This window comes from Microtus ochrogaster, unplaced genomic scaffold (assembly GCF_000317375.1).
Source record: "Microtus ochrogaster isolate Prairie Vole_2 unplaced genomic scaffold, MicOch1.0 UNK27, whole genome shotgun sequence".
Taxonomy (NCBI): domain Eukaryota; kingdom Metazoa; phylum Chordata; class Mammalia; order Rodentia; family Cricetidae; genus Microtus; species Microtus ochrogaster.
In genome coordinates this window covers 3,384,098-3,410,315 of record NW_004949125.1, presented here as the reverse complement: position 1 = coordinate 3,410,315, position 26,218 = coordinate 3,384,098, and the positions used below count along the sequence as shown (strand labels likewise).

At 43.1% G+C, this 26,218-nt stretch overlaps 1 protein-coding gene across 1 annotated transcript in view; it reads right to left on the bottom strand.

Moving 5' to 3' along the window:
• Cyth3 (cytohesin 3) overlaps positions 1 to 25,615 on the bottom strand; it is a 94,864-nt gene extending 69,249 nt beyond the window's left edge. The window contains exon 1 of the mRNA XM_005368026.3: positions 25,420 to 25,615. Coding sequence (XP_005368083.1) covers positions 25,420 to 25,453 — 34 coding nt within the window. The 5' untranslated portion in view covers positions 25,454 to 25,615. The remainder of the gene's footprint in view (positions 1 to 25,419) is intronic.
• Positions 25,616 to 26,218: the final 603 nt, after the last annotated feature.

Sequence of the window (26,218 nt, the reverse complement as noted above, 5' to 3'; positions counted from 1 at the left end):
CATGCGCCACCACCACCAAGCTTTTACACACTGTTTAAAACATGTCAAATTACTGTGGCTTATTTTCCATTACAACTCAATACCTAAAACCCACATTTGTATTATTTTCTCATAGACAGGGTCTCTCTGCATAGGCCTGGGTGGCCTGGAACTGTATATACATACCAGGCTAGTCACAAACTCAGAAATCTCTCCCCCGGCCCCACCTCTGCCTCCAGATGCTGGCATTAAAGGTGTATAGCACCATGCCAAGTGGATTCGCCCTTAAAGTGAGGCTTCCAATTAACTTTCATGCCCCATAAATCCTCACTCCCCAACCCAACTCAGATGCTGCAGTGGAGGGCCTCGAGCCTCTCAATTTCTTTTTATTACAGAATTCAAGATCCTGGAGAAAGTATGCCTTTGGGAGAATGTGTTCCTACCCTAATTCATCTCCAACCTCTAAGAAATTCACAAAGATCTATTAAAAATATCTCACAAAAAATTTTGGGATGGATCTTAGATCAAACTTCTAAACAAATATGTTCCATGTCTCTCATCAAGAACCTGCACACAAAGGCACCTGCATTACAGACATCCTAAAGTTGGGCTGGAGAGATAACTTCACTGGAAAAAGAGCTTACTGCACAAGCATGACCCAAGTTCAGATCTCCAACATCCATGTTTTTATTTTTATTTTTTTTAAAGAAGCAGCCACACACCTCTATTATCCCAGTGCAGTGCAAGGTGTGGGGACAGAGGTGGGAATTGCAGACAGGAACATCCCAGGATTAACAAAAGTCAGCCGGGCTAGGCAAGGAACTCCAGGTTCAGAAAGAACCTCAAAAATAGTAGAAAGCAGTGGGGTAGTGGTAGCGACACCTTTAATCCAGCACTGGGAGGCAGAGGTAAGCGGATCTCTGTGAGTTTGAGGTCAATCTGGTCTACAAAGCAAGTTTTCCAGGACAGCCAGGGCTGTTACACAGAGAAACCCTGTCTCAAGAAACAAAACAACAAAAAAAGGAAGGAAGGAAGGAAGGAAGGAAGGAAGGAAGGAAGGAAGGAAGGAAGGAAGGAAGGAAGGAAGGAAGGAAGGAAGGAAGGAAGGAAGGAAGCAAGCAAGCAAAGCAAAGCAAGCAGGCAGGCAAAAGATGTCTAATGCTGACCATTGGTCTTCATAAGCAAAAATATGAGCAAACAACACATATGTATGCACACAATATTTCTAAAATACAGCCAAAGTATCTAACTATACTCTGAATCAACTGGGCAGGGGGGAGCAAGACCACAGCCTTTTTTACCCCTCTGATGTGAAACACCTCCATCTTACTTTAAATCTTTTAGTTACTACCTTTATATTTTTTTTTTTCCAAAACAAGGTTTCTCTGTGTAGCCCTGGCTATCCTGGAACACATAGAGATCCACCTGCCTCTGACTCCTGAGTACTGAGATTAAAGGCGTGCACCACTAACCTTTTTGTAATTATCAATGTCAAAAGTAAAGCCAAGTCTGGGTCCTTACCTTCTTCCATTATTCGTGACCCACCCCACCATCAACTGGCCAGCTTCTATCAGCTTCCCCAGTCCCAGACTCACTTTATAGAGCTACAATTAGATAAGCAACCCCCTAAATTCCAATTGTTTCATCTTCTCATTGAATTCACTCCAATGGTTAACTTTATAACTACACAAATTTATGCTTAAACTTCAATGTCAGTGTTTTTTAATATCACAACTTTCTCATTTTTAAGTTATTAATAGTTTTTGCTGTTAATAAGCAGTCTCTTACAATGTTGCCCAGGCTAACTTTGAATGCTGGAGACAAGTAATCCTCCTGTCTCAGGTTTTCTGGAAGCTGATTTCAGAACAACAATTTAGTCTTTAGTTGAGTGTCTGGATCTATGAAAAAAGTTGTTTCTTTTTACAGAAAATCTCACAGATGGCATCAGAAAGACTACAGGGAAGACCCCATGTTCTTAAACAGAAAGGATACGTTGGTGCCTATAACTCTTCAGTCCAAGGATGAGTGAGTTCCCACTGAAGCCCGCATGCTAGCTCCGCCCTTTGCATGTACATGTGTGTAGGTGTACATGCATTCAGAGGTCAGAGTTCAATTGTGGGTGCTTCCTTCTCAGTCTGACGCTTACTTCTGAGACAGTCTCTCACAGACTAGACTGGCTGAACAATAAGCTCCTGGACTTTTCTTACCCCTGCACTGGCTACTGATGGACACTTCCACACCTGGCTTCTGCATCCATGCAGATCCAAACTCGGGTCCTCATGTTTAGAGAACAAGTACTTTGTGTACTGAGACGTCTCCCCACTCCACTGGCTCCACCTTCTCTGCATTTTCAGAGAGCATTTTTCTGTCGCCTTCGCAAATTAACAATTAGGGTGATTAATTCTTGAATACCATCCTTTCCCCTCAAAACTTTCAGCCTACTCCACCCAACAGTGTTGCAGCAAAGTCTAAAAGCATTCTGATGTCCCCTTCCTAAGTAACTCCCCCACACACATTTGCTTCGGGAAGGCTGTTTTCAAGGGCTTCATCCGTAAGATTTTAAATTTTCATCAGGATATGTCTTTCCACTAATTTCAACTAACACAGAATAAGCCCACTGAATATACAAAAGCATCTGGTGTTTTTGCTTTAAACTCACAGATACTTTTCCCATTGTTCCTCTGATTACTGTTTCTGTTTTGTTTGTGTCTTCTCAGGAACAATACTTATTTAGATCACAGCACTCATTTAACTTCCCACATGGCCGATTTTCTTCCTCATGAATCCCCAACAGAGTTGAAAATCCTACAAACGCATTTAGTAGTATTATTTTTTTTCTCTTGGCTTATTCATTTCACTTCATAATTCTGTCTCTCAATTAACTAGTGTTTAACTTGGCCTGTGGCCTTTTTCATCTTAAAAAAAAATTTCAAAGTATGTGTATGTATGTGAGTGCACACAAACATGCCAGTGTGCCATGTGTGCAGTATCCACAGAGACCAGAAGAGGGCACTGGATCCCCTAGAATCAGAGTTACAGGCAGTTGTGAGCCACCAGAAGAGGGTGCTGGGAACCCTACAAGAGCAGTGAGCATTCTCATGACAGAGCCATCTCCCCAGCCACCACCACCCCCCATTTTTATCTTTTAATCCACTTATTTCCCTCTTTCTCCTGTTTTATGAAAATCAACAGAGAGTACATTTTACCTAAAATTGACTTCAAGTTTTTCAAAATGACATTACAAAAATTTATATTCCCCTTCATTTTATTCTGGCAGCATGCAGTTTCTACATTATTGAACACAAGTTTCCACGCCCAGGTCTTCCCCGAAACAGAACAGCTAGCCCTATCGCAACACTGCCAAGTTTGGCAAAGATTTGTTTTGCTTTTCTACCTCAAGTGCAATTGTGAGGGCTGTGCACACGCTTTTCTACCTCAAGTGCAATTGTGAGGGCTGTGCACACCTAAAGCACATAAGCACTCTGGTGTAGTCCACCTTCATCCCTCAGACACTTGGAGACTCCTTGGGTAAACCCATCCTATTGATTCTGGATCCTGGTGTATGTATCTAACTCTGACCTGGTTTCCACTCCAGGTGGCTGGAATTCTGCCCACTGCTCCAGGGGAAAGGCATGAAGGCAGCAAGCAGCCTTGATAGTTCTGAGCATATGGAGCCCACATGTGTCCTATGGCCTCACGGTTCAGCGGCTCCTGAATCTAATTGCTGCACAGGAACAAATCCACCCCTGGCTGCCTGGAGTCACTTGGGATCCATCATCCAGCCATTTTTCCCAATGTCGCAAATTAGCAGAACCCATTTCAAAGTTTGCATTGCTTCTTACAGCCCTGCAATGCATTCTTGGGAAACAGTAAATGAGTCAGGCCCTGATATTTCTTCAACCTGATCTCACCTATTAGAATTCAGCTTGTCACTTTATTTTTTCCTCAATCACTTTTATCAGAAGCTGCTGATTCAAGAAGAAAGAAGATAGGAAGTTAGGGGAATTCTAGTACTTATTCACATATTCCAAGCAAGTAGCCAGTGATCATTTTTTTCAAAGTATTCTTCCATCTTCTCAATTTTCTTTCTTTTGGAGTCAGCTATTCTTTCTAAAAATATTTTGGATCAAAATCTCTTTCATGCTATTGGGTTTTTCCACCCATCTGAATATCCCTGCTGTCTGTACACATTTAAAAATGAGAAGGAGTTAACTATGTGACGTCCTTCAGTGTTGTAGTCAAGTGTCTTCTCAGTAGAGTTCCCTCTTGATTTTGCATTTTGGGTGAGAAAGTACATTACCTTTGAGGTTTATAAGCAAAGCCTAGTCTCTCCTTCACCATGGTGAAAGATCAAGCACAGGGCTGACAGGCTCAGAAGGCAAAAACAAAAATAAACAACTTTATTTGGGTTGTTGGTTTATGTCCAGAAAGCCCCAATTTCCCTCCGGACAAGGAATTTAATTTTTATAGAGAAATGTTTGCCTAAAAATAAGTATCTATCAACTAGGCCCTTACTAAAGAGGAAAAGGGACAGAGGGAAGGGTGTGGAGAATATTCTGGCACAATGGCTTCCAGATGGCCTTCTGAATCCAGTTTGTGTGTGATACAATTCCCACACTCACCACCCTTGCCCGAGCACAGTCTTGCAAGAGGATGCCAAAAGCCTTTCCTGCTTCTTCTAAATCCTTATTCTCACACCCAGCATGGTGGTACAAGCTTGTCACCTTGTCTACTCTGGAGGTGGAGGTAGGAGGATCAGTTCAAAGCCTATGGTGGCTACAAAGAGCTTTCTCAAAAACCAATGCTCATTCTGTTTATCTGTTTGTACGTAATTTCTTGTTCCTTCGAACAGCTTAACTTTCCCCTCTGCAAAAGGGTCTTTCCTTGTATATGTCTCTCTACACTTAAATTACAGCATGAATTTGTCAGTTCATTGCATGTATCATATGGGTGTGGTGGCACACACCTTTAATCCCTGGAGGCAGAGGCAGGGGATTCTATGTGAGTTCAAGTCCGTCCTAGTCTACAAAATGATACCCTGTTTCAAAGAGCTGTTGATATACATATATATTGAGTTGATTGCCATTCAAGCTGATTAACATGGCCACCTTAAACAGTTACCGCATGTGATAAAAACTAAAACTGGTAAATTTCAAGTATGTAATATAGTATTAACCACAGTCACCATGCTACACATTAGGTACCTAGAACTTACTTATCTTGTAATGCCACCATCTCCCTACTTGACCCACCCCTTCCCTAGTCTTTTTTGCTGTGAGCAGTTTCAGAGTGAAGGAAGGATGAAGGTTTGATGTCCTATGTTCTCTACTGTCATCAGAAGTTAAGAAGTTATCACAGCTCCTTTACCAATGGCTGGTCTTCAGAGTAAACATCGCCCAGACAGTACACTTCCGTCTCACATGCAACTGTTCACATACACTACGAGGCCACTACACGAGTCCTGGTCCACGTAGAGGTGCTTAACATGCAACTCCATCTTTCCCTTTTGTGTGCGGTGGAGGGGGCACTCGGTGTGAATGTGCTCTCTCATCGTCCACATGTGCTCTCCTGCCCAGTGTGTCTTCCTCTATCACTCTGCTTTATTTTTTATATGATTGTGAGGGGTGGATAGAAAGGGGAGGTCTGTGGAGGTCAAAGGACAACTTTTGAGAACTGCTTCTTACTTGCCACCTTGTTAAGGCAGGCTCTTGTTTCTGTATGTTAGCTGGCTAGAGAATTTCTAGGCAATACCCCTGCCTCTGCCTCCTACCTCACCATAGCAGTGCTGGAATTAAAGATACTTGCTCACTACCACATCAGCTTTATACGGGTTCCAGAAATCAGTCTCGGGTTCTCAGGTTTATGCAGCAAGCACTTTTACTCACTAAGCCATATTGCCAGCCCTCTCATCAGCCCCTTGCCTTATTTTTTGACATACGTTTTGACTGAACCTACAACTTGCCTTTTCACTAGAATTACAGATGCATGTCCAGCTTTTATTTCGGTTCTGGGGATCAAATTCAGAACCTCATGTTGTGCAGCACTGTAAGAGTTGAGCCGTCTCCTAGCCCTACACTTTCACATTTCTCAGTGTGTCTGAAAACCTTCAGGATAGCACACCAGCCACAAATTCAACCACGTAATACACATGAGGACACAGCGAGCAAAATCTACCACTCCCAACTCTTGAGCCAATCACGTTCCACTCACAGGAAATGCATGGTGCTGGTTGTTTCATATATATAACTTAGACTAGCCTTGGCCTCTCTGTATAACCAAGGATGACCTTAAACTCCAAATCTTCTGACCTCTACCCCACCCCCATAAATGCTCCTTACTGGGATAAGAGGCCTGCACCATCACACCCAGTTTATGTAGCACTAGGGATGGAATACTGGCATTCATTCATGCTATGCAAGCATTCTGCACTGACTGAGCTACAACCCAGCCTTCAACTGCACTCTTAAAAGGGGTAACATTTGCCTAGCGGTGGTGGTGGAGCAAGCCTTTAATCTCAGCACTTAGGAGACAGGGGCAAGCTGGTCTATGTGTTCAAAGCCAGCCTGGTCTGCAAAGTGAGTTCCAGGTTAGCTAGGGCTACGCAGAGAAACTCTGTCTCAAAAATCCAAAAATTAAAAAAGGTGGGAAAAGGGCATTTATGGGTGTGCCTAACATATGCAAGGCCAGGTCCTGGGTCAATCCTAACACTGTGTCCCTCAAAAAGAAAAAAAAAAGCCATTTTATTGTCAAAGAGATGGAAGGGTTGCAATACCAATTCCTGTTAGTTTTTAAGAGCTAAAATATCTAACAGATCTTTGATGCTATTAAAAACAATCATTTATAAACAGAAAATTAAGCTACCAGACCATCCTAAATTTAAAAAAAGGTAGGGAACATTAATGGGAAAAGAAGTGGGGAAGACATGCTGTCTCAGCTATGAAAACATATCTTTCAGTGGAAGGCAGAAAATGAAGTGATGAGGATCAAGGAGACAGGATCCTTCTTACTGCAAAATAAGAAAGGGTCCTTCAAAATTTTGCCCATGCTGGCACAGACCCAACAACACTCTGCAAAATAGATTCTCTTCCCTTAAATTTGTCCAGCATTGCCAGCTGGCCCTTTACATCCACAAAAGCATAGATAGTTTGTTTGTCTGTAAAGTCTACCTAACTTTCAGATAGTGAACATTTCTGTGCTAATATGTATATATTATTACTAGTGCCCCGACAATTGAAATGCAAATCTAAACGTAGTGCACAGGGGTTTTCAAGGAAAGCTGCCTATAAAATCAAATCTAAGAAGAATAGTTTCCACAGACTGCATGATTTCTTCACAGGCAGCGCTAGTCTCAAATAGCCCCCAAACAGGATGTCTGGCTGCAATTAGAAGAAATATGAGAAATGTGACGCCCACACACACACACACACACACACACACACACACACACACACAAAGAAAAACAAAATATCTGAGATGCACAAGTGTGTGAAAACCACTAGCCTCACAGTCAGTCCACTAATCACAAAAACCATTTTAATCGTTGGACCTCACCTTCAGTTACAGGGTGGTAATACACAGTTGATCCTTAAAAGATGCCAAGATGCAACAGCTTTCTAGTAAGTGGACCGAAATAGATAGAAATTAACATTTCAATTGAATTGCTGATTCGGAACTTAATGGCTTAAATGCATACATAGAACATTCCAGAAAAAATTACAGAACCTGGTTTTCCTTAATGGAATGATGCTGTCTCTATTCTACCCTGAGCAAATACAGTATTTGAAGAATTCTCATTCTGTTTTGCATGAGGAACAGGTTGGGGCCTCTGGGTTCTCACACGTTACTATTTTCTGCCTCCCACTGAAAATGTGTCAGCTTCACGTACACTCTCTGGTTACATGGTGTGTGCATAATATTAAAAGGGAAAAACTAAAACGCCTACTAGACTACTCACAAACAGAATTAATACTTCAGAATGGAATTTAGATCAGCCGTCTGAACAGGAGACTCCTAGATCCTGTTGCTATTTCTTGAATGCTTTTATAGGGTGTCATTTTTTTCCCACCCTGCCCTTTTCCTTTATTGAATTTTCATACAATGAGTTAGCTATGACCATCACCGGATGTAAGAACAACAACAAAAAGCTACAGCTGGATCCTGTATTGGCTTCAGCTGCAACTAAAGTTAATTTCTTTTTAAAAGCCTGCAGGAAAGAACGGAGGGAGGGAAGAAAGAAAGACTCATTCCCAAGAGAGTTTAAGTTTGCTCTATATCCAAGGATATAGCGGCAAAGCATCTTTCCTGTGTTATATAACTACAGTATTCTGAATTCTCCAATCCTAAAGTTCCTTTTATTATTAAAAAAAAAAAACACGCTGGTCAAATACTCAAATAAAAGCTTTACTATGTTACGCCAAACAACTAATCACCTCCATATGGGTGTAGGTCTAACAAACCACTGGGCATGCTGGTTCCAAATTCACCCACACACATAGTCCATTGACATCTGAGCCTTTTAGTCATTTCTTTTGGTTACTAACTTGGGCCACACTTACCAAAAAACACAAGAAATGAACACAACTTTGACCTTGAATTAAGAAGATCTTAAGGTATTTATAATGAAAGAATATTAGACACTAGGACTACACTCGTCAAAAAAAAAGCGGAAAGCTGAAAGAGACTAACTATATGATGTAAATCTTAGAGGCTAAATATGTAAGAAAAATAGTGAGGGCTGGAGAGATGGCTCAGAGGATAAGAGCACTGGCTGAGTCCTGAGTCCAATTCCCAGCAACCCCGTGGTGGCTCACAATCATCTGTAATGAGATCTGGCGCCCTCTTCCGGTGCACAGGCATACATGCAGACAGAACATTGTATGCATAATAAATAAATTTTGGAAGGAAGGAAGTAAATGAGTCTAGAGAGATGGCTCAGCAATTAAGAGCATTAGTTTACTCTTCCAGAGGACCAAAGATAGAGTCCTAACACCCACATGGCAACTCATACCTTTCTGTCCCTCCAGTCCCAAGAGATCTGACATCCTTTTCTGGCCTCCACAGATAGCAGGTATACATGTAGTACACAGATGAACATTCAGGCATAACACCCATACATATAAAAATAAATAAATAATGCGTAAAAAGAAAAATAAATAATTTGAAAAGACTCCTTAAAAATAAACAGGGAAAAGTGAATTTGGAATTTATGTGAAATACTATGGAGAGTGTGTGTGTGTGTGTGTGTGTGTGTGTGTGTGTGTGGTTTGTGGGTGGGGTCTCTGTCTCCCTGCCGAGGCTGGCCTAAAAACTCACTAGAGTAGCACAGGCAGCATCGTGCTGAACCCGCAAGTGTGATCTCCGCGTCCATCAGGAATTGCTATTACTCTTTAAGTGGAACCATAGTTGTGGTTCTACAGCAAATCAGACACTAAAGTATTTAAGGAGAAAATGTAACGAAACTTGTCACTAACTCTCTGATAGCTCCTACACACACACACACACACACACACACACACACACACACACACACACACACCATTTAAATTGTATGAAGAGGTAGAAAATGAAAAAATTTAGTAGTTCATGAAATTAATGCAAAAAGACAGTGGGTTTACAGTTATCAGGATGAAGAAGCATACAAATGAACTTTGAACTGCTGATTCTGAACTAGGCTGCTCAATGGTAAATGTATAGAACTGTTTATTGTACTACTTCAAACATGTTGTACATTTGAATACTTTCAAAGCACAAAGTTTGGAGAGAAAAAAATTACACTAACTATACTGTCAATTGCAAGTTTTTCCTGCACCCCAAAAAGAAGTTATTTCAACTCACTCTGCTGGACTTGTGAACTGGAGCAGGCAAGGGCTCAATACGCTGAGGGCTAGTAGATATGAGAGTCTACTCCCTGAAAATTTCACTTAGATTTTTCAAACATTCATTGCACAGATGAGAAATATGAAGGTCAGGGAACATAACTTACACAAATCAGGAAACCAGAAACAATATATGTGTCAATGCCAAGTTTAACAACTAGGTTCAAAATGTCTCTCTATGTATCTAAGCATACAGAACGTACAAAGAGTCAGAACAAACTCTTAGCCTAGATAGGTGACTCTTCTGCCATGAAGGAATTAATCTCAATGGCTGACCTAGAAGATAGGAAACAGGCAAACACTGTTAAGAGAGGTGGTAGGTGCCTCTCCAGACGCTATTTAGGGAGGAAAGGCTGCACGGCTATCTCCAGCAACATGATACTTATCGTGTCAGCCAAAATGAGGGCTGGTGATAGAAAGGGCTGCCTACAAGTGCTGTGGCAATTCTACAGTTCCAAAATCCAACACATGGACAGAAGTGACTATCTCTACATGGAGACAAGGGAGAGGCATGTTTGGAACATCAGGAATAAAAACACCAAGTTCAATTTCCATAAAATAAAGGACATCCTCTCTAGCTTACATGTGGGATAATGCTCAGCTGGTGAATGTTGTCGCCCAAGCCAGTCAGCCTTCTTCATCAGTGGCAGGTGAAACAGTCCTGCACCAACTTTCTAATCCTTTCATTAAGGAAAAGGCACATCTGTAAAAATCTGTTCTTGAACTCTGTAATCACTAATCCAACCAGATATATTTCTTGACCACTAAACACCAACATAAAATCAGCCACACCAAATTCCTGAAGCTGGAGAGCTCCTATAAAATATTCTGCTAAAGCTGCAGTCCCAAGAGCAAACTCCTGAATTCTCAAGTGCTGGGAAACCTGCACCAGACTTTACCATGGCGGTGGCCAGAGCCCACACCACTGAGTTACACCCCTAGCCAGACTAATTCTTATCTAGCTTATCATAATCTTTGACTGAGTGGCGGTGGTGGCACAGGCCTTTAATAGCAGCATTCGGGAGGCAGAGGCAAGAAGACCTCTGTAAATTTGAGACTAACCTTGTCTACAGTGTGAGTTCCAGGACAGTCAAGGCTACACAGAGAAACCCTGACTTGAAAAGACAAAACAAACAAATGAAAACCTTTTTTAGGTAAATTGGGAAAGTCAAATAGATAAAAGTTTTGATGTGGAACTCGTGAAAACACTTCTAAAACAGACGGCCTCCACCCTCTTCAAAGGCAAGACCAAAATGACCCATAATAACAGACAGGGAGACAAGCAAGTCCAGTGCTCCTTTACTGTGAAGGAGAAGGGCAGAGGCGATGTGAAGGTTAACAGAGACTTCAAATCTGAAAACTAAATGTCAAAGCTTAATAGTGGCAGAATCCCGGGGGAAATAGCTTATGTTCTTTCCAGATTTAAAAAGAAAAATTAGTCATGTTCTGCATGTCCAGCCACATTCTAAGGCATTTTATGAAACAGAACTACTACCCCAGCAGCCAAATGAGGGCGGGACACATATGTCCTACTTAGGACTCTGCTCCTCTAACTGCTGTCATCAGGAGTGAAGGCCATGGGACAAGGTCTGGGGAGCAAGAGGCAAAGTATGCAAAGACCAGTCTGAAGCAAAGGTGAAAGTACAGACACTAATACCCACTTGGCCAGAACAGAGCCTAGACCCTATTTCAGATGAAAAAAATTAAGGTTCTGCCAGGGCAGCATGACAAGAAGAAAGCAAGGCTTTAGAATCATGCTACTCCGGGAATCACAGAGCCTATGATTCCTGAGAAAACGTAGTGTTTTCGAAGGTCTGTTCTACACGCAGATTCTCTTTCTATGTGGCAATGAAAGGCATCATTTTCTTCTCAAATAATTCATGCTCAGAAATGCAGTCATGTATTGAATTAAAGTCTGCAATCACTCAATCTCCCAACACTTGGGGCATACAGCCTTGTCATGTGAAGAGGCCAAACATTTAAAAGATGCTAAAATCCTCTACTTTCCCATACTCTAACACAAACAAAAATGAATTCATTTGTCTGATCTTTTCTCAAATCAAAAAAATTTTAATCTAATTAGTGAAACTTGGCAAAGGGCATTTTTGATCATTTTCTTTTATTTCCTCTCTGCTGAGAACTAAAAGGGAGTCCTGTCTTCTAATAGAATGTTAAGTTGTCAATGTCTGCACCACTCTTCCTTACTGTGCTTAAAAAAATATTTATGTCGAAAGAACTGTAATCATAAGTCTGCCAAATGAAACTATAAAAATATCCTAAACATATGAAAATATAATTTTGTTTACACAATTTATGCAGAACAAAGTGTTAATCTCAAAAAGAAAATATAACCTACCTCCATTCTTAAAAAGACAACTCTATATGATTAATGAATACTTAGAGAAAAGGAAAATGCTTTCTCTGTCTTCTACAGCAATATGAGCCTAGCTGAGGGAGAGAAAAGGAAGTGGACTTGCTGCCCCACAGCCTCAGGCCAATCGCCTCTGGCTCTAAGTGACAACACCTCTTCCTGGTCATTCTAATAAGGGTTTTATTGCCCTATGTGACAGGAAGTATGGAGACAGACTACAAGGGGGATTAATTCAACAAAACCAATCATCCACCAGCGTGTGGGCTTAGAACTCAGTGGGCTAGCCATCACAGCTCAATAAAGCCCAAAGTAAGGAAAAGAATCACATCCTCCCGGTATTTAGGAAAACTCCCCAAGAAACCTCTCTGCGAGCAGCCTTCAAGTGGCCCTCCTCTGGGACTGGGTGACCAGGGCCCTGTCCCTGCTGGAGAGATAGCTTCTGTACATGGTTCTGTGCAAAAGAAAGAAAACAGGGTGGACCTATAATAGGGGACCAAACACAGCAATGATCACAACTGCCCAAAAATAGGGAACAGAGGAATGAACAGGCAGACCAATCCTTCTCATGCCCACCAAATACCTAGGTACCATTTTTATGATTTCAAACCACAGAGCATTATTTAAGTATTGCTTTATAGAAAAGAAAAAAATTACTTAACTCCATCAGCCACCCTATATTTAAATCAATTCTAGAAATAGCTAAATAGTTATTGCTTTAATGAACTCTCATATTATCAAATTGTGGCTTTTAAAGAACCTCCAGAATGTGAAAATAATAAATGCAACCCAGATGTTCACTAAAAAAAGAGAGAAAGAAAACAAGATTGTTTTTACTTCATAGCAACCAAATAGGTCAACGCATTTCCTCCTTCCGAGAATCCTCAGGGGACCGCAAGCACCACTCCAAGAGCATGTGTTTCATATGCATCTGTCTGAAAAAATAGGAAATGCCGCTGTCCAAAGTAAATGAGCAATATTATATGTTCCCATGAAAGTGAATTAGTGAGCCTATTTTCTCCCTGTTGCCAAACATCTGGGTGAAAACAGGGGGAGCAGCTATCAGTAATTACCTTTCAGTCATCATCAAAACAGTTCTATAGTAAATTGCTGGTCTTATCAATTACAGAAATAAGTGTGTTAAAAGGGGGAGGGGAAGGAACCTAGCCACTGACAACAGCCTTGCTGAGAGCTTACAGCAGGGCTTTACTGTCCCCTATTTGAACAGTGCTCCTGGTGACTTCCTAGGACTGAGATAACTGAGCAAGTCAACTTTCTCTGTGAAAGTACACACAGAATCATCTTCGCCAACTGGGTTGACGCGAGTGAATCTCTCCTAATATTTACATAGGGCGGAAAGACACTTACCCGAAATAAACAGCTTACTGGACTGTCTCCAGGCAGAGGATACAACGCTTCTGAATCCAGAGTCTATCCTATCACACCATTTGAGGGCCAGGCATCAACTTTAAAGTTTTTGAACACAGCTAATTTCAAAAGTCAGATGGAGACAAGAGATATTTCCCACCCTTACTTAAATCATTTACTGTTTTCCCAAAAGATCAAAATATTTTATGTATCTTCAGTAGATTTTAGAGTAGATTGGCAAAATCTATTGTTTAAAAAAATCACCTTAAAGAGCTGGATGGAAAGATGCACAGAAGTTAAGGACCCGTGTTCAGCTCTATCAGCGGCTCGTGCAGCCTTGTGACTCCTCTAGCTCCTGGAGAGCTAACACCTTCTTCTGACCTATGCCGAAACACACACTCACAATTTGTGTGTGTGTGTGGTTTTTCAAGACAGGGTTTATGTGTAGTACTGGAACTCATTCTATAGACCAGGCTGGACTCAAACTCAGAGAACCACCTGCCTCTGCTTCCCAAGTGCTGGGATTAAGGATGTGCACCACCGCTGCCCAGTCACAAGTTTTTTTTTTTTATTAAAGAAAATAAAATCTCTACCACATGTGGTGATGCACACCTTTAATCCCAGCATTCCGGAGACAGAGACAAGCTCTATGAGTCTGAGGCCAGCCTGGTCTACAGAGCAAACTCCAGGAAAACAGGACTACATAGGGAGAACTGTCTCAAAAAAGCCGGGGAGGATGGTCACTTTAAAACTGTCCTACGTTACAATAAACCCACTTCCTATAAGAACTTCCGCTAATGTCTTTAAACTCACCTACCTCTTTCCAAGGAGTGCCTCCTACCAGTTTTGTTGAAGCCACAGCACAGTGAGCACACCTATACTCGCGCATAAGGAACCACTGCTGGTCCCCATGCAAACGACTTCTTTCTAGACACACACACAGACACCACACACCCTTCCCCTCCCTGAGTTCTAACAGCTCTGCCTCCCCCTCTAGCCTACTCATCACAGGCCAAGCTTTCATTTCAGCCACAGATCCAAACAGCCCAAACCTGAGTTGACTGCCAGGACACACACGTGGCGGAATCAGACCTACCTACCACGATCCGCTGCGCACACACATACACACACAGGGAGAGAGGGAGGGAGGGAGAAAAAGAGGGAAGGAGAGAGAGGGAGAGAAAGAGAGAGAGAGAATTTTAAATATTGAAAAGCACAGAAACTAGTCTCAGATTCATACATGGAAACACAGAAGACATATCTAATTACATGCAATCAAAGTTCCAGGAGAAGGAATCAATGAAGAGATAATGATCAAGAATTCTGCATATCTCATTTAAGATCAAGCATTGGTATAGCTCTATCAAAAAGAAAAACAGTAGCACCAACTAATCCCAGGCAGGACAGATTAGAGGAAGATCACCTCTGGGCCCAGCACAGCTGAAAGGCAAAAAAGAAGACCGCTGAAGGTGAACTAGGGATAGAGACATACTAGCTTCAAGGGAGCAGTGAGACTTCGCTGGTTCCTCCACAGGCACACTCTGCGGCAGTCCCTCACAATGGATGAAATGGTCCCTTCCAACATCTTGGGAGTGAACTTCAGAACCTACAATTGTACACTCAGTAAAAACAGCCTCTGAAGGTAGAGAAAGCAAAGACATTTTTGACAAAACACACATAGGAATCCTCTCTTCTCTCTAAGCCTACTCACAATAAGCTAAAAACCCAAAGTCATCTTCAGCTCTGAGGTTCCTGCACTGCTGAGCCCTCCAAGCTGTCAGTGTGCCTGTCTGAGCCTCCAAAATACACTAGGAAAGCAACAAGAATTATAGCTATGAGGCTAGAGAGATGGCTCAGAGGTTGGGAGTTCCAGCTGCTCTTCCAGAGGTCCTGAGTTCAATCCCAGCACTCACACAGAGGCTCACAACCATCTATAATAGGATCCACTTCCCTCTTCCAGTGTGCAGATGTACATCCAGACAAAACACCCATATACTTAAAAAGAATAGGCCAGGAGGTGGTGGCACACACCTTTGATCCCAGCACTTGGGAGGCAGAGACAAGCAGATCTGTTAGTTCAAGGTCAGCCTGGTCTACAGAGCTAGTTCCAGGTCAGGCTCCAAAGCTACACAGAGAAGCCTTGTCTCGAAAAAAACAAAAAAACAACAACAATAAAAAGGAATTTAAAAAGTACAGTGATTCTCTGGGAGTTCAAGGCCAGCCACAAGAGCTAGTTCTGGGACGGGCACCAAAGCTAGCTACAGAGAAACCCTGTCTCGAAAAACCAAAAAAAAAAAAAAAAAAAAAAAGTACAGGGATGTATCTTACTCCTGAGACAGACATTCAGCAGCCTGAACAGGAATGGAGATCAAAATGCTGAGGCTGCTGGGAAATCAGAGTAGTACTCACCAGCTCCTAACAAGAAGGCAATCTGCTGGAATCTAGGAAAACTGAAATCAGGCTTACAACTGGTGACGGTCACGCCAACAACAGACCCAGAAAGCCATGCCTGTTTATGGAGAGAGACAGGCCTGCAGAGCTCATCTCAGTATTATCTATAATCACATCAATGGAGAATCAACATGTCAGAGTTCAGCACAGGACAAAGACAGAATGTGAGAAAAGTTTAAAGAAACAAACAAGATCTAGGAGTCTATATACCATTATGTGGGTCATCTTACGTTTACAAGCAAGCTGCCAAACCTTCATACAGTTGACACCAGTTTTATCATTAAAAAGGAGAGACTTACATAAATACACACTACAGGGCCCCACAGCAAATTTTAACCACTGCCTCTAACCCACAGAAAATAACAGAGAATAGACCAGAATTTGCTCCACACCTGTAACCACAACTGACTGAGAACTGGCAGGCGGCTCAGCAGTGAAGTGCCTACTGTAGAAGACTGAAGACCTCCAGTTCAGGTCCCAGACACCCACATAAAGTTAGTCATCACCCTGTACATGTGCAGGCCCAGTGCTGGGGAGTCAGAGACAGGCAAATTGCAGGAGTTCCACAGTCAACTAGTGAGCCCTGGGCTCAGTGAGCAGCTTTCTCAAAAGACAACATGAGGGGCTGAAGAGGTGTCTCAGCAGTCAAAAGCACCAGCTGCTCTTCCAGAAGATCTGGGTTCAATTTCCAGCACTCACATGGTGGCTCACAACTTCAATCCCAGGGTGAAGTTGTGCCATCCTCTGGCCTCTGTGGGCACTGCATGTATATACAGGATAGATTAGATAGATAGATAGATAGATAGATAGATAGATAGATAGATAGATAGATGGATGGATGGATGGATGGATGGATGGATGGATGGATGGATGGATGGATGGATGGATAGACAGACATTCAGAGACATAGATAAATATTCAGGGAAACACAAACATAAAAATAAAGTTTTTAAAAGATAAGGTGGAGAGCTGGAGAGATGGTTCAGCAGTTAAGAGCACTGACTGCTGTTCTAAAGGACCTGGGTTCAATTCCCAGCACCCACATGGCAGCTCACAACTGTCTGTGATAAAGGGTCCAGCACTCTTACACAGATATAAATGCAGGTAAACCACAAATGCAGGTAAGTGCACATAAAAAATAGAAATAAATAATTTTTAAAAAGATAAGGTGGAGAGCCCTTGAATAGTCCTTTTTCATGTGTATCTGTGGGTCTATGTGTATATGTATAAGAAACAGACATCAACTTCGGCCTCAATACACAGACACGCATATAGGTACAGACCACACCAAAACAATTCTACCAAGGACCTGATGTGCACAGACACACACAGCTGCATTTTAGATCTTAAAGGTATAGCAGCAGATAATAATTCTGCATTCACGCAACTTGTTTGTTTGTTTGTTTGTTTGTTTTAAGACAGATCTCACTATGTAGCCCTGACTGTTTTTCAAACTGACAGCAATCTTCCTGCCTCAAACTCCCAAGTGCTCGAATTAAAGACGTATCCACTATGTCTGGCTAAAACTTCCATTCTGTGAGAGAAGAAGTAGACAATAAACAAATACACAGTGGGCAAGGGGTGCTAAGAGAAATGGAACTAGATAAAGGAAGCTGAGAAACGAGAAGGAGTGGCATTGGGTGCTCTTTCAAACACACTGTATGAGGGTTGTCTCAGTGGTATGGGAGACACTGCATTCACAAAATCCTGAATGAAATCAGGAAGACACCAGGTGCAGCTAGAGGGGCAAGTCCTTGGGGCAGCTAGGGTAAAGGTCCTGAGACAGGGGTGTGCCTAGCAGAAAGACCAGCAAATTTAAGTGGAGTGAAATGAGAAGATGGTTCAAACTATTGAGACAGCAAGAACTGGGACCTGGAACATGGCAAGGCAGCTAAGAGCACTTGCTCTTGCAGAAGACCTGAGTTCAGTTCCCAGCATCCATGTCACGAGGCTCACAACCACCTATAACTCCACTTCTAAGGGATCTAACACTCTCCTCTGGCCTCTACAGATACACAGACAGACCCACATACATATAAATTTAAAAAATACAACTTTTTTGAAAGGCAATGGACTATACAAGGGCCAGATGTGGTGACAAATGCCTATGCCAGCACTTAGGAGGCAGAAGTAAGTGAGAGTCTCTGTGAGTTACAAGACAGGCAGAGATATATAGTAAGAACTTGTATCAAAAAACAAACAAACAAAAGACAAAAAACCTACAAAGGGGTCAAGGAGAACAAATGGATTTTTATTTAACATACATTAAAGTATGTAAATTAGTATATATATACTAAAAAAATATATATAAATATATTCAGTATATACTAAAGGAAGAACTGTTAAAAGTGGAGGAGAAGCCGGGCGATGGTGGCGCACGCCTTTAATTCCAGCACTCGGGAGGCAGAGGCAGGCGGATCTCTGTGAGTTCGAGACCAGCCTGGTCTACAAGAGCTAGTTCCAGGACAGGCTCCAAAAGCCACAGAGAAACCCTGTCTCAAAAAACCCAAAAAAAAAAAAAGTGGAGGAGAAACAAGGTTTCTGACAGACTGCACATGACCCACAAAGTCTACAGAGCATCCTTTCTGAACTTGAACCTCTGACCTTTATAGCCCACTAGAGGATGTGGGCCATGACAAGGTCTGAGGGCAGGAATCCCATTACGATGAGGGCAGAGCAAATGTGAGTGATGTAAACAAGGATGAGGAGGAGCAGGTGGGGGAGGGTGTCAAAAGGCTAGGGCAGAGAAGGGAAAGACGGAACTTTATGTTTGATGGAGCACCTAGAAGAATGGCACTGCTGTAAACTGAGATAGAGGGATAAGCCTCTGCTATATACTGAGATGGAAGGACTTATTTGCAGTAATACCTAAAATCATACTACATACTGTCAACAGCTATTAAACTAATTCTGAGCAACGGGGCATTACACATAGTGCTTGCTGGTTTGCCGGATTTGAGTCAGCATCTCACTATGTGGACCAGGCTGGCCTGGAGCTCACCAAGGTCTGTCTGCCTCTGCCTCCAGAGCACCACTGCACTGGTATTTTTTTATGGAGGTGACTCACATGTGTCTTTGTTTCCACCTCCTTTGACCACTACTCCCCGATCCAGCAAGCACCTATACTATCACCTGGACCACTACAACTTCCTCCTTGTGCCCACAGCCTCTATCCTTACCCAAACCATTCTTCACTAGGGACTCAGGAACACAATTCTTAAAAAGGCAAAATGGGCAATAGCTAAGAATATAGACTCAAGGAAGGTTTAGTAGCACAAGTCTTTAATCCCAGCATTTGAGGGGCAGAGGCGGGGGATCAAGACCAGCATGGTCTACAAAGGGAATCCCAAGACAGCCAAGGCTACATTGGGAGAGCTTGTCTCAAAAAATTAACCAAACAAAGAATAAAGACTCAAACAAGAACATAGGTACAAGTGAGTTATGGCTCCACTACTTACCAGCTGTGAGATTTGAAGCAAACTACTTAGTGTTCCCATTTTTCTATCTGTAGCTAGTAATTCTTGGAAGAGTAAATAAGATATGTAAACTACAGGAGACAGGACCTGACAAAGAGCATACAGAAATTAGCTAAAATTATCGAAAGATAAATCTAATGTTGTTGCCCTATGTGAAATGGGCTTCCTGCACTGTAAGTGAAATCTGCTGTTGTTTGCTCCAAGCCACACACAAGGCTCAGCCTGGATCACCAGCCCTATGGACTGTACCTAAAAGCTGTCCAAGCCAAGGGTTTTCTTCCATCTCCTCCACTGCTTCTAGGCCCCACCTCCAACGTCCTCCTTGTCACCTCTTGACCTCTTTCAACACATTCAGAATAATTTGTGGTCATTTTAGAGATCTATTTACCTTTTAAATCTGTGTCCCCATGCAAACATAAGCTCCATGAATTTCTGTCCAGGCCTTACTTATGGTGACAACCTGATAGGGACTGAATTAACATCTGGATTACTGTTAGAGCATGCTCTATGCAGAATCTGAAAGCATCTATCCCATACACTTCTTAAGCTCTCAAAAGCAGAGTGGTTCCTAGTTTCCTACAAACACAGCGAATGCACACAGGGAGCACACTGTACTACACTTAATATGTATTTTATCTTACACAAATTTCCTCAAAAGGTGGCTTTGAAATATCTCTTTGTAAAGGGAGATGTTTTCCTTTCTCTCATAGGGGTAGGTTTGTATTTTGTTTTGTTTTTGGCACTTGGGTTTTTGAGAGTTTTTTTTTTTTTTTTGGTTTTTGTTTTGTTTTTGAGAAAGGGTCTCTCTATACTCACTATATAGATGAGGTTGACCTCAAACTCACAGGAATCCACTTGCCTCTGCCTTCTGTATTGGGATTAAAGGTGTGCCCCCATCACACCCAGTTTTGTAGGCATAGTTCATTTTTGTTTTAAGAAGGCTTTATTCTGTAGCCCAGGCTGTCCTTAAAATCCACTGTGTAGTTCAGGCTGGACTTAAACTCACTACAATTCCCCTGCCTCAGCCTACAAACACAAGGATTACAGGCATCCACCATGCCAAACAAAAAAGGGCGTTTCTAACCAGCACAGCATATTATTTTTCCCTGACACTTCTTTTCTAATTTTAGCAAAGGAGAAGACAGACTTATTTCAACTTAATCCAATTTCAAGAAATAAAAAGGCAGAGAATGAACCATTTCCTTCCTGTTTAAATTCATCAGCCTCTCTGAACAGGTGATTATTGTTCTTGGTTCCTTGTTGAACCTTTCACAAAATGGCCATTCATATTCAAGCACTTCCTTAGAAAGAAAGAAAGAAAGAAAGAAAGAAAGAAAGAAAGAAAGAAAGAAAGAAAGAAAGAAAGAAAGAAAGAAAGAAGAAACTAGCACACAATGCATATTTTCCTACTTTGCTTTTGTAATTTGAAATGTCAACTCAATTGCCTCTCTCCTCGACTTAGTAACTTCAGTCACCATCCCTATGTTAAGGTTGATTCTCCCTAGTCTCTTGCTAATAGACATTTAAGGCAATGAATAATCTTTTGCCTTTACTGCCTTACACAAGTACAAATGTATCCTCACATTAAACAAGTACATATACAGCCAGTGGTGGTGGCAGCAGCACACACCTTTAGTCCCAGAACTTGGGAGGCAGAGGCAGGTGGATCTCTGTGAATTTGAGACCAGTCTAGTCTACATAGTGAGTTCCAGAACAACCAGGGGTACACAAAGAAACTCTGTCTTGAAAAAAAAAATTACAAGTGTAATGTATCGCCATGTTATAATTCTAGAACTGAATTGTTGAGTCTGAGGACCTAGGTGTGATTTTAAAAGCTATTGCCAATTACTCCTATTGACCTCAGGGTCTAAACAGCAAAACAGTCATCTCTTTAAGGCTCTAAAGCAGAGGGAAATTGGTGCAGGGAATTGGTTACACATGTGGTAGAAAAACAGGAAACAGTAAGACAACGCAGAGAGCAGGAGGAGCCACAAGCTCTCCCTTCTGTTGGAAGGCAGAAGGCACTTCCAGAGCTTGGGGGCTAGGAAGGACAGGAGCTCCCAGAGCAGAGACCGCTGGCAGGAGCAGAAGTCTAAAGAGCAGCTGCAGAGAAACTGCCTGAGGCAGAACAGCTACAAGAAAACCTGGTTTCTTCTTTCTGCCCCAATCTCTCCCAAAAGCTCCCACCTGCCAAACCCAACCAGGCAAGACCACTCCCTATGTGTCTAGGAAATGCACCTGCAGGAGGGAGTCCCTGAAACAGACCTGAGCCACCAGGACCTAGAGGACATTAAGCCTTCTTGAGAGCTGTGACTAACTTGCACTACCGCCAGCAAAGGCTAAGATGGCCTTACCAAAACTCAGTTTTCAAATTTTAGGCTTGGCACTGGTCAAACAGGTCGAAGTTGGGCTCTCCACGTAGCTTTACTTTCATACTTATTTTGAGTACCCTGGGCTTCAGAGCACAGCATCAGCATCCACACAGATGGAAGTGCGGTGGGACAACATATGCCCATTATTTCATCTGCCCCAACGGCACATTCAGAAACATGGCGCAGGTGGTGGCCAAGAGCCAAACTAGCCAGTTATTTCCTAAGTAGAGGCTAAGTTCAAGAACTATTCTAGAAAATCTGAAAGGCACCCAGTGCCAAAGGAAGTAAAAAAAAAAAAAAATACCTTAACTACACTCTGCACACATTACAAGGAACAATGTGTTCTTGTAATCTCGTACCCCCACTTGCTCCTCCTTGTAACCGCCTTCCAGCCATTCATACGCCATCCTTTCCTTATCTTGCATTGCAAAGAACAAATAATTAAAGCCTGGACAAAAAGTTCAATTATAAAAACTCAAGTAGGAATCAATTTCTGAAGTTCCTTTTATCTGTTTACACACAAACAATAAAAAGATCTTTTAAATTATCCTCAGCCTCTGCTATAACTACTGTTTGAATAAATTTAACTTTTCTCTTCTAAGCAAGCTGAAACAGAGTTCCCAGATGCAGATTAAAGGGCTCTTCTATACTCTAATGATATGCCAAATAATGCTATGCTTTGTAACTCCCTGGTAACAGAAATAGTTTTATTAAATTTAAAAAAAAAAGAAGGAAGAAAAAACATCAATTTTTTTTTTTTTTTTTTGGTTTTTTCGAGACAGGGTTTCTCTGTGGCTTTGGAGCCTATCCTGGAACTAGCTCTGTAGACCAGGCTGGTCTCGAACTCACAGAGATCCGCCTGCCTCTGCCTCCCGAGTGCTGGGATTAAAGGCGTGCGCCACCATCGCCCGGCAACATCAATTATTTTTAAGGTAAAGCAGTTTTTGGAAATGGAAATGGGATTAATACCAGTAACTGTATGTTAACGTCAACCCTCCAAGGATCAAAAGTTCTACAGAAGTCCATCAGGTTCATACAATAAGTATATAATGACTCACATTTCAAAATTGTGAAAGATTTTCACTTGGTTCAAAATCAAATACTCTAAGATTGCCAAAAGTACCTGTCAGTGTCTTTCCACACTATAAACAGGAAAAGATCTTGATAAGTCAAATCAATGGAAGTTAAAAAGTTGTTTTCTATCACCTAGCACTGTCCGGCATTTCAGGAGAAAAATCGATAAATCTCTTCATTGCTGAATGTCCCAGGAAGGTGGATCAAACGACACTGTGCGTCTACCACATCTTTTATAAGCTGGGTTTTTTTTTCAATTTTGAAAGTAATGCATGTATTCTTATTCAAGAAACCTGGGAAATGTAAAAAGAAAACTCCAGAGAGCTCCGGTGTCTACACTGTCTAGAGCAGAATGTATAAAAATAACTACTTACTCCGGGTAACTTTTTAAATTGTGTGTGCGCGAGCTTGTTGCTGCTTGCCTATGGAGGGCAGAAGACAGCTCACTGGCAGCGGTTCTCTCCTTCACCTTGTGGCCCCTGGAGACTGAATTCGGGCTGTCAGGCTGTCTTGACAGCAGGCCTCTTAATTACTTATTTTAAATGTCTCATCAAAGTAATCTTACCTGATGGGCATTACTGTTTCTTTTTTTTTTTTTCCTTTCTACCATGGAATGCAGTATCATTGGCTGTAACATCTTTTTTAACTTTCAGAGTGCTTCTCTGGGATATAGTCTCAAGAGACATTAATAGCCGAGAGATAGTTTTAAGCCCTTTTGATATATAATATCATCCTTTGTTATAATTCTCAAATTCTGTGAACTGCTGAAACACATTGGCTTCTAGGTTTTCTCCCTCCGTGTCTGGCTTTTACCTTCGAATCCCTCACAAGTGTGGACTCACAGGTTCTGGAGCACCTGAAAAGCCATCCCCAAACCAGCTGGCTTCCTAAATTCCAATGTCAACTGTTTAACTAGTGCCACTGTCTTTCCTAAAGTACTACGTCAAAGTGTGATCTAGGCGAAAGGCAAGGCATCCCCAGGGATCTTGTGTCTCCAGCCCGGCAGCCGGTATGTAGGAGGGTTTGTAACTGGGTTCCTTCTCTTCATAAACAAAACACCCACTCGGTGCCACTGTGCTACCCCTGGCTTTTACTATGAGAAATGAACGTGGCAAATGCCAAGAAGGGTGCCAACTTCCCACCAGCCCGGCCACCTCGTTCCTTTCAGGGGGAAAAAACATCTGAGAAGCTCTGGAATTCTAGAAGGCACCTTGATTAACCACTTCACGGGGAAGCCTTCAATACTGCTGATTCTTACAGGCAGCTGTTCCAGCAGCCTGTAATTAAGACCTTTTTTTTTTCCTTCTTCCCCAAAACACTCCCTTATTACATGGGACTCTGATCATTCTGTCAGCAAAAAGGAAGATCGTTACTCAAAGTCCAGACAGCTCCAACTTGGGGTGTTTGGGTGAAAATGAGGGGAACTTAACCCTTCGCTTCCTCAATCAACGATCCACTCCACATACGGAGACTATTGTTTTGGAAAACCAAATCCACAAGACGACACAATAATTTGTATTCCACTGAGTAGCTTACAACCAACAGCACGTTTGCAGCAGGATGGAACTTAAGGCACAAACAGCCTGAGCAACACCGAGAACTGATAACCCTCTTCTGGAGAGGTGTGTGCCACATGCACCTGCCCCGGAGTCTTAAGCCTTGCTGGCTGTGGCTCCTGAGTCCCACCCTCGGTTTTAAAGGGATCCCATCTGATCCCTTTAATTTCTTAATTATATTTTCCCTTTGGCAGTGTTGGGGATCAAACTCAGGGTCTCGGGCATGCTAGACATGGATTCTGTCACTGAGCCATTTATCCCCCTTCTTGATTTTTACACGTCCCCCCACCCCGTAGCATTTTTTTCAGTTTGGTAAAAATGCATGCTCAGACCCGGAGTCGGGCAGTCTGCCCCTCTTGTCGCTTAAGCCATTCGCAGGGAACACTTGTGATTAAAAACTAGAGACGTGGTCATGATTTCCAACCATCCTCCTCCCCCCCCCCATGGACACCCTTGAGACATCCAAATTGGAAACTTTGCCCTCCTCATTATTTCCCACGAGCTTCCTAGCTCCAGCCACCTGAGGAGAGCTGAAAAGGAGCGGGGCCCGTCCGAAACAGCTGGGCTTGGGAGGGCGTGGACGCCCTTGGCAATGAGACGCTGGGAAGGTCGCCCCGCAATGTGCCCCTACCTCGGAAAGGCGACCTGGAGCTGCGCCGCGGAGACCCCGGCCTCGAACCCCCGACCCGCGTCTGCTCTGGAAGACGACCCCGAGGTCTCCGACATGTCCTCTCACCAGGGCTGCGAAGCCTGCTCCCCGGCCTCACCCTACACACCTCCCCACGATCGCCGTCACCCCACCCCACCCCCGGCCCCACACCTCAAGCCGGTGGGCTCTCCCACAGCGCGACCCCCGGCCTCCGGGCCGCCCAGCGAGCGGGCCACACCTCCATCACTCACCGCTGCCGCCCTCACCGCCACCGCCTTCGTCCATCTTGAGGCCACTCCCCGCCAGCCGGCGAGCCAGGAGCCGGCGGGAGCGACAGGGCTGAAAGCCGGGATCAGAAGAAGCAGCCGCGAGGAGAACCGTGGAGCTACTCGGAGCGCGCGGCCCGGGTCGCGGCCGGGCCTCCTCGGAGGGCCGGGCGGGGCCTCACTGCTCGGGTACAGTCACGTGACGCAAACCACGCCTTCTCCTGCCGGTGTGGGCGGAGCCTAGACACTGAGCGGTCCCGCCCTCTAAACCCCGCCCGGCCTTGCAGCAGCTGCAGTTGCTGCTAGCCCAGAGACCAGGATCCTGCAGAGCAGCACACTCCCTCAAACCTCCATTCTCACACTCTAGAGCATCCTAGAGACGAAGACTTGTCAATCGGGAGCACGGGGACGTCCCACTCTACAAAGCCAAGTGGCTAGGGTTGCGACTCGCGTGCATGGAGTAGGAGAGTGGGAAAAAAATCCAGAAGTGAAGGCTGATGATTGCCCCCCCCCCTTAAAGGTAGGAGAGAACGGACTATAAAGTTTTACTGTGACCTCAGCACGCGTGAGCGTCCACACATTACATGCACACAAATAATGTGTGGGGACATAGTTTTGCTGTTAAGAGCACTTACTGTTCTTGGAGAGGACCAGAGTTTGGTTCCCAGCACCCACATGGGAAAACTCAGAACCCCCTGTAACTCCAGCTCCAAAAAGACAGCTGCACTCCTATCCACATATCTACACACAGACACACACCTAATTAAAAAGAAAATAAAAGTTT